At 37.6% G+C, this 10,039-nt stretch overlaps 1 protein-coding gene across 1 annotated transcript; it reads right to left on the bottom strand.

The window, feature by feature from the left end:
* Nucleotides 1-6,248: 6,248 nt before the first annotated feature.
* LOC143601504 (uncharacterized) lies at nucleotides 6,249-9,806 on the bottom strand. The gene is made up of 4 exons (XM_077078895.1): nucleotides 9,702-9,806; nucleotides 8,113-8,182; nucleotides 7,336-8,067; nucleotides 6,249-6,910 (listed from the first exon to the last, which is right to left on the bottom strand). The coding sequence occupies exons 1-3, from the start codon at nucleotides 9,804-9,806 to the stop codon at nucleotides 7,457-7,459; spliced, it is 786 nt and encodes a 261-aa protein (XP_076935010.1). The 3' UTR covers nucleotides 6,249-6,910; nucleotides 7,336-7,456.
* Between the last annotated feature and the right edge of the window lie 233 nt (nucleotides 9,807-10,039).

Consider the following 10,039-nt stretch of genomic DNA (forward strand, 5'->3'; position numbering starts at 1 on the left):
GACAGGTGCAGGTATGGGAGCTGGAGAGACTTCAAGGGTTGTACGTTTCGCTCCATCCGCACTGTCAGGTATGTCGATTGTTCCTTCTTCTGTACAGGTTACAAGCGCCGCGGATGTTCCCGTGGTGGCTACATCAGCTGTCGGCATCCCATCCATCACACTACAGACGATGACTCCGGAGATTGTGTTGTTACCACCTCCAACGCTTACTCCTTCAGAGGTGGTGGCACAATTTGTAGAGTCTACCGTTGTTGCAACTGCAGGGTTGTCGGTCACGATACCACCTGCGGTTACGTCCACAACTGCTTCTGAAGTCCCGGTTACATTCGAGATCCCTCCTCAGTATACTCAAGACACATCTAACATGAGGTTTGATTTCGATGCAACCCTCTCAGACTCGGGGAGAATAGCTGCACTTGAACGGGTCGTGGCAGAGCAATCAAGGATAAACTTTATCCAGACCCAGGCTATTCAGCGCCTTGTGGCAGAGAATCAATTACAGTCGTCCCTCCTGGTTGAACATGGGCGAATTATAGATGCTATGAAGGAGTTCTTGGCATCTCAGGGGGAGACAGGCTGTAGAGGCGACGAGTTAAGGACAAAGAGGAGAAATGACAGAGACGATGATCCCAATGCACCGAAAGGTGCAGGTGGTGAGTTGCCAAGAACTACTCAAGCTCTTGGGACTTCCACAGCTCAGGGGGAGTCTGCGGGTGCAGTTGGTGGTGATGAGGTGGTGATGGTTGATGATGATGATGATGTGATAGATGCGTTGAAAGAATTGAATGATGATATGCTAGAAGATGATGATATGTTTGATGATGATGTGCTGCCGATTGAGGAGATTGAGAAGATTGGCGCACAAATTGTGATTGAAGATGAGATTGAAGAGGGTGAAATAATTGAAGGAAATGTTGAACACGAGATCCCAGATGTTGAGAAAGCCGATATTGGTACTGAGATGGAGAATGATGAGACAGAGTGGGAGGAGCAACCTAGGTGGAAAGAAGGATATGCTCATTGGTTTATTAAGACTAAAAAGCCTGCTGTTCCAACCATGTTCAAGAAGAATTATAATATCAAAGGCTATGCTGAAGCGAAGAAAGGGATTATTTGCTGGATCTATGATGAGCAGTTGAAGCTCTTTGTGCTCAAACGGTATGACGGCGTTCAGTATTTTAAAAGAATGTTAAGGTCGTTGAATACACTGCCGGAATGTGAAGTGAAAGACTTAGCCAGATTGGGGTTAATCAATCGAAGTGACGATAATATGGCTAGAGTCATTGAGAAAATTGTTTGGAGAGAGAGTATAAAAGAGAAGAAGTTTGAGCTGTTGAAGCCACAAAAGGGAAAACTTGTTGAGGACAAGGATAGAGGTCTAAGAACTGATGGAAAACCTTGGATGGTAATGAAGTATAAACCGATCCGGTGCCTGAAAGAAGTACCGATGAAGCTAATGCCCAAGGATGTGCTTAAAGACCTAAAGTGGTGGTACGTGGATTGTGAGATAGCAGAGGCGGTGATGGAAGGCGAGGATGAACAAGAGCTCCTTAGAGTTTACGATCCGATGCATTTGGTAAACTTATCGCAAGCTGATCTGAAGGTGCTTAATGAGAAGAAAATCTTTTATATTCCTGCTTGGAAGGATGAAGCGAGGAAGTATCAAAGAGTTGTGTCAGTTTGTGTTAGAGAAGGAGTGCATGCGTGAAGATACAGGATTACAAGACAAGAGCTTAAAGATCAAGATATGAAGCTACTGCCAAGGGGGAGTCTGTTGGTGCATAAATGTCAATAGTTCATAGTCTAGTGTCTGTAATCGAGTCTGTAATGTTATTTACGTTTTTGTTTAAGCGAAGTTGTTAACAAGTTCGCCTAGGCGAACTTGTTGAACAAGCGAAGTTATGGACAACTTCGCCTGAACATGCCAGGCGAAGTTGTCGTGTATTTATATATAGGTTACGGGCTGTTTAGTCAGTTAATCAGTTAATCGTTCAATCGAGTTGATAGTTGTTAGCAGTTTTGGTTAACGAGTTTGTTCGGTAACGTGAGTCTGTAATAGTGATATCGTATCACGTGTTCGGTTATCAATATAACGTGTTCGTTTATCGTATCGTGTTTGTTTGATTTGCTTTCTACGCTCGTAACGATCTACGCAAGGATTCCGCACCTGAGTAGACCGCGATATCTCGTGTGATCCGTCCAGGGAACCTACAGGGTGGTAGGAGGGTTTGGATGGAATTGTGTGGCGATCGACACCATGGATGTTGACAACTTAAATTCCATGGATGGATTTGATATTAATAGAAAAACCTAGTATACATGACAACAACCTTACCGTTACTCTTTTAATATAAAAGTGATATGAAAAATATCATATAAGTAATATAGGGAACCAAATACTTTTTCTTGTGAAGTGTCAGTAGGATATAAATATAGTTGAACAGTTTAAAGGTGGTAAAAATGAGGATGGCTAATAGAAAAAGTAAATTCAAAACTCGGTGATATGAACTTATGTTATGATATAAAAAAAAGGCACTTAAGTTATGATAGAAAAGAAAAGGAGCAAGATGGTGGAGCATCGTAGGTCTAAAATCTAATTTATTAAGGTTGCTTTTTATATGAATGTTTAAAGAGAATTGATTTGAAAGATATTAGGAAAGACATGAGCCATGGTCTCAGAATGATAGTTTGGTATCTTTCATTGAGAATATGATATGGTGATGAAGATAATTGATCAATACCTAAGATGTTAAACTTGTCGCCAGTAGTTCAATTTAGGAGGTTTCATCGAGAATAATGGTAACAAAGATAATGAAATGACATTGATGTGATATGATGATAATAAAGATAAAACTGCCACACATCGTAAAATGGTTTTTTTTTTTTTTATGTTTTTTATTTTTTTATTTTGAACACATGTCCACACACCACCATTAATATATTTTTTTTTGTGCTAGAATGATGAGTGTCTACAAGATTTGAATCAACCGCCCCATGAAATTACAAAGCAAAGCATATGTTGGTTGACTAAATTATGACCGCCACTCTCGCACAATATTAATAGTTGGACCTAGAGATGTTCAACGAAACCGGTTCCTGGACCCGAACCGGTGGACCCGAACCGGACCCGAACCGGTTCCTACCCGTTTTTTGTAGGAACCGGACCCTATCTGATTCAACCCGATGATCCGTGACCGGTTCTTGCATTTCTGAGTGGGGGCGGGTAGGAACCGGAACCGGTTCTGGAACCGAACCATCCGGTTAGATATGTTAGGGGTAAGAACCGGCCCTACTTTTTAGAAAAACGGCCCTACTTTTTAGAAAAACGGCCCTACTTATAATGGAAAAAAGTAGGAACCGGGTTAGGAACCGGTAAGAACCGGTTAGATAAGTTAGGGGTCCGAGGGTGGGAGAACCGGTTCGGTTTCCTAACCGGTTCGAGCCTGGAACCGGTTTAAAAGGGGGTTTTGAATATAGGAACCGGTTAGGAACCGGTTCCGGTTCCTAGCCCCAAACCGTTTTGAACATGCCTAGTTGGACCATGATATTGTAATTGCACCATGTAAATGGACAAGGAAGGAAGTTGATTTTGCTGTGAACATAAGTGGTGGACCAACCCACACAATTTTTTAGTTCAAAATCCACATTTGACCAATCAAAAGTAACTTTTGATAGAATTTTTTTAATTTTTAAATTTTTATTTTTTTAGTTCTAGTAAATTTGTAAGCAAATGGAACATAGAATACATGTAGATAACTGGTTAACAATAATTAAAAAAGTTAATACAGTTACATAAGTACAAAGAAATTTCCACCAAACTTGAACCTAATCAAATACAGTAAAATCTAGACAACCTTAAACATTTACGAATAATATTGTTAGGGGGGAAAGTGTGCATTTCACGTTGCTTAATTCATTATCAGATATGCTATACAAAACAATTATTGGTATTTTCTGCCCATGGATAGAAAGTATATGTAAAAAGGATTGTTGTTTGAAACTCGTAATTTGTATCACCTTTTGTTTTACAAAAATAGGGTTTTAATAATGTAACTTCTTTTTTGTCATTAAAACCCATATTTAACAATTTAACACCCCCACAACCCGCTTACCATCTTTCCAATCACCATTTCTTCCAAACCATCCTCACCCTTTTATGTCTATTTTGAAAAACCATCGTTCACAAAATTAAAGTATAATAAAAACTTTAAATTTCATTAATATTGATTACAATATAAAGCAAAAGAATTTTACATAATGATAAATTACATGAAATAAACTAAGAAAATGAATACATGAAAGCCAAAAAAAAAAAAAGCAGGTGTTGGCTGTGGATTTCTGTTAAACAGAGGTTCCTTAAACAGATTTCGGTCCCAGGGTACAACAGCCGAAGCAATATGTACTGTCGGGATTAACCTAACACCCAAACTATACATGTACTAGAGTATACGAGATCTCGAATGAAACTAACTAGATCGAACTTTGGTTGTGACTGGTTATACTAATACTACTAGAAAACATGTCAATTTGCGACAGCAGTTTTTGCAGCAAAATTGTGGCAAATGGCTCATAGCCACAATTTTCCGACAAACCCATTTTGAGAGAAAACAAAGCCGTGGCAAATCCTGTTACTGGCAGTTATGCGACAAATTTTGCCTCAAAATTACTACAAATTTTAATTGTCGCTAAAATTTCGACAAGTTTGCCACAAAAGTTTTATTTACCTTTTCCTACAACTTACAACAAGTTTGTCATGATTTATAAAAATTATCTTAAATTATTGATAATACTAATAAAAGTAATTAATCAGTAAAGATATTGAGTTAGCTAATTAAATTTTGATTGCGACAAAATTGTCACAAAACAATAACGGACTTTACCACAACCTTCCTACAAAATCTTAATAGAATTTGCTACGAACTTCCTACAAATTTAAAAAAAGCATTGCCACAAATCTGCCACAAAGCTTTAAAAAGATTTGCTACAAAACTTGCTACAAAACCTTGATAAATTTTGCTACAAACTTTCCACAAAATTGGATAAATGCTGAGACAAAATTGCTATAAATGAAAATTATTTTTTTAATGAATTTACAAACCCATATTTTGCAGTAGAATATTGCTGAAATATTTAAAAATTCCCAAAAGCCAGTTTACAATCTTGGAATACACGTTCTTTAATACAAAACTAATACATTACAAAACGAAAGTTTTCTACTTGTCAACAAATTACTTAAACCTTGCTTCCGTCCTTGGTTTTTACTTACCGTTAATTTTTTAAACATTTCTTCCATTCTTTTTTGTCATTCCTCACGTTCGGCATGTTCTTTTTCCCGCTCCAGTTCGCGTTTAGCATGTTCTTTTTCACGCTCTCGTTCACGTTCTGCCCGTTCTTCCCTCTCATGTTCATGTTGTTCTAAGAGGGCTTGTATTGCTTTTCGGGACTCTAGCACATTATCAAGTTTCGCTTGAACCTTTTGGAGCTAAAATTTGCCAAAAGATGTATAATTAACACATATTAACCAAATGTTTGTTGATAACAGTTGATAACACGAATACACAACAAAATAGAATCTCATGATTAAAGCTTCAAAGAATGTTACTTTTGTTAACATTGTAACACATATACAAAACACAACGATCTCTTACGATTAACTTTAAATAATGTTAAGAGTCATATTTGTGGATATTAATCCACATATTAACTAACGAGTTAATCTAAATCATTCTGATGTCTAAAAAATAATATAAAAATCGGCTAACAATGTATAATCCTAACCTAACATTTTACATACCCAATCCGATGTTACCAGCACAAAAAAAACAAAATTGACTAACAACAAAGTCTATTTTTTATCATTTATTAACATATTTTCAAGATATAAACTATTCGATATATATATATATATATATAAATCAGTCCAACTAGCCCGACAATAACGCCAAAACAATACTAAATTAATATTTATAGCAATAATAATAATACCTCTTGTGATTGTTGAGCATCACCATATGACTCGCAAGTTGTAGAGGACGGTGTCCCTGTCACCACAAAAAGTGGATCAGCAGTTCCTACTCCGAACAAAGGGCGACCCTGGCACTCGGGATGCAAACTCTCCCACACGTCAAGATCATCACAATCCATACAACTTTTGAAGTTGTTGCATGTACGAGACCACAAGGTATCAAAATATAATGTTTGATATTGTACTAAAAGTTGATAGAATTACAAACAAATAATAAAAGATAACTCACACATGAACGTTTAGCACGCGGGGTAACAAATTTTAACTTGTCCAAGTCTTTTTCTGTGATCTCCCCATCCCGCAATCTCTTTTTGCACTCTTTGGTGGCATGGGTCGCAATAAACAATGACCTATATCTAACCTTATCACCTTTTTTTCCCTACAAAAAAAATGAGTAATGTACTTGATTAGTGTTAAATGTAAAAATAGTTAACAAAACTTATGGCTATGATCAGTTTACCATGCGGAGACGGTGCTCATCAATTTCTATTGACCCGCCTGTATGACGACGTAAGTCATTCTTGCGGTTGGCTCTCCCGGCTTCAGACCTTTTTTTCCATTGTTCAATATACCATTGCTGTAATAGTAAAAATATATGTAATATATACAAAAGGAAATAAAATTTAAGGAAACACAATAATTTATCAACTCGTTTACATCGCACATGCGTTGCAATTTCCCAAGTGGCATTGAGTCATCAGGTGAATATTTGCACATTATATCAAAATTATCTTTATCATCTGGAAATTCCTGCCCATCATCCCTAGCGTTTTGCTTGGATTTTTTTCTCAAAATTTTCATATTGTCCCCGAATCGACGCTTAAGCACGTTGATAAATCCATCATATATATTTTGCTCAGTTCGTGGATCCCATCGGTATTTCATCTAAAAAAAGGTAAAAATGCAATAATTAAAACAAATAATCATAACTAAGGTAAGCATGGGCTTGTTTGGTTTGTTTATTGGCAAAACCCGAAACCATAATGTAACACTTCAATTAAACAATAAAAATTAACCAATTTGTTTTGGATATAGAAAACCCATAACCACTCAGTTTCGGTTAATCAATTACCAACAGTTATTCGGGGTTTGGTTCGGTCAGTTGACCATTAAACAAAAACTTTTGTACTGTCCCAACTTATTTAACTAGAAATAAAAACCATGATATATGAACTTTTTAGATCTTGCAAAAACTGAATATAAGCAATTAATATTGTGTGTAGCCATCAAGTTGGAGCTTTTTTGTAACATGTATTTAAAATACACACAACTGGATTTAGAACATAAACAAGTTATAATTGATAAATTACCTTAAAGCGTTTAAACATGCTCTTCTGTTTCACAACTGGGACCTTTCTAAATGTGATCCAATCTCCATCAAGACATTGATCTAAAATGCCTTTTTTACTTCTGTTAATTCTATTTCCAAACCTACAATGATGAAATAAGCATATGAGTATATTTGTTACATGAATAAGCAACATAACTTAAAAATGTAACATAAACATACGATTTTCCTTGAGGTATTATCAATTCCCTTCTGTCAGCATCACCACCGTCACCACCATCGTCGCCACCACCTTCACCATCACTCCCACCATCGTCACCATAGCTACCAAAATCATCTTCATCACTATCGCCCATGTCATCAAAATACCCATCTAAATCATCATCATCATCATTAGGTATATCCTTTGGTGCATCATGTAATGACGTAGTGGTATTTAACAACTCATCTAAGTCAGCCATCGAATCACTGCTATCCAAAAGGTTATAACTTCCAGCTCCGCCTCTAGTACACAATGTAACTACGCGACCTTTTCCTTTTGGAGGTCGTATCTTCACATACGACCCATGTCTCCAGACAGTGGTTTTATTAGCATCTTTTGGATCAATACCTACGCTAAGACCGCTATCAACACCACGACCACTACCAACACCAGCACCTACACTAGGACCGTTACCAACACCATGACTTTTACTAACACTAAAGCCTCTGCCAAGACCACTACCAGCATGACCCACTTGCTTTGTCTTCCCACCTCGAAGACCACTACCAACATGACTAGCTTGCTTTCTTTTCCCACCCTGAAGACCACTACCAACGCCATGACCACCACTAGGGTTATCTTTACCACCCTTCATAACATATACAACCTACATTAATCAAGCATAAATGATCAGATAGATAATATAACAATGGAAAACCATGTGATTAAAATTAACTTACCACATATATATCATATGATATAGTTAACAAACAAACAAACCAATTATAGCATGTACGTATTAATGAATCTGATTGCAAAATTGATATAGTTAACTATACGAGCTTATGATGGGTTCGCGGGTTCTTTCCAGGAATTGAAACCGGTTTTACGGGAATGGGTTCGCAGGTTCTTGGGCTTTATGGGAAATGCAGCAACTTTAATATTATTTAGTTGGAAATTAATAAAAAATGCAGAACCAGAACCGGACACTATTTCTAATTCCGTTTAGTTTTGCGGATCGAACACGTAACCTGCACACCCCTAAATGTTTTCACAGATTAATATGCATCAACTTATCAATTAGGGTGCTATAATTCTAACATATACACATTAATAAAACAGGGCAAAACAAAAAAAAACTTACAGAAGGGTACCACCAAACTTCTCCGGCAGCTGCTATCACCAAACGATGTTATTTTTATTCAATTAAAGGTTCTAACAAGGGCTGCAAACTTCGATTGAGGAGTAATTAAATTGATTGGGTTGTTCGATTAGAGTTGTAATCGGCGGTAGTGGGAGAGGAGAGGATGAGAGTAGAATAGAAACGGCGGTGGTGGGAGCCCATTAGGGTTTTGACGCCTGGTAGAGAGGATAAGAACGAGAGGGAAAAGGAAAAAGAAAATAGGTTTATAGCGGGAAATGGTGGGATTTTTTAGTTTTAAGATTTTTTAGTCAATTGTGTTTGTTTAAACATATGGGGTACTTGTAACGTGATTAGAAATTATAAAACGATTATTTTAAGATTTCAAAATATATGTCATGACTTTTAAAGTGTCCATGACATCATAAAGTTTATATGTTTGTACCTTCTATTCGATTAGAGTTGTGTGTATTTTAAAAAAAGAGGACCGATAGAAGTCAGAAATAGGTTAGCTAACAAAAAAACAGAAACAGGAACAAAAAAAAAATAACTAAAGGCCTCGAACCCATACCTTATATTAAACAAGGTCATCTCTAGAAACTACATAATTTATTAACTATACTTGCCTTTGAATTAACGAATGAGTATGAGAAACAAGCTAGTCTCTGAATTCTTTCACAAATATCCACAATAGTATATGTTTGATTTTATATAATAATAAATAATTATTACAATTACCCATACATACATCATACACACATACATACGTACATACGTACGCACATACTTACATACATACATACAAACACATGTACAATAGTCTGCTCACCTCAATAGATGTGGTTTACTACTGATTATTCAGGTGAAAGGCATCATGTAGACTTGATATTCTCCACATACCATCACCACCCACCATTATCACTCATCACCCACCACCGTCACTACCACCCAGCGCATACCATCACCACACACCATTATTACCCGCCGCCCATCACCGTCACCACCACCACCCAACGCACACCATCACCACCCCCACCATTATTACCCGCTGCCCACCACCAATAACCACTACTATCATTGTCGTCGTCCACCACCGCCGCAACAGCCACTCACCAGCATCACCACTTATCCACAAACTTACACCAACCATCGTTCCTCGCTATCACCATCGTTACCCACCACCATTACCTTCTGCCACCCACCACCGTTGTCGCCTCTCACCACAACCACTGTTGCCGCCCATCACCACAAACCATCACTTGCGCCCGTCACCACCATCACCCAACGCACGCCATCCCCACCCACCATTATTACCCCGCTGCCCCACCACCATCACCCAACGCACACCATCACCACCCACCATTATTACATGCCGCCCACCAC

Source organism: Bidens hawaiensis, unplaced genomic scaffold (assembly GCF_021521415.1).
Source record: "Bidens hawaiensis isolate Kalapana, Puna unplaced genomic scaffold, B.hawaiensis_p1.1 tig00056603_1, whole genome shotgun sequence".
Classification (NCBI taxonomy): Eukaryota; Viridiplantae; Streptophyta; class Magnoliopsida; order Asterales; family Asteraceae; genus Bidens; species Bidens hawaiensis.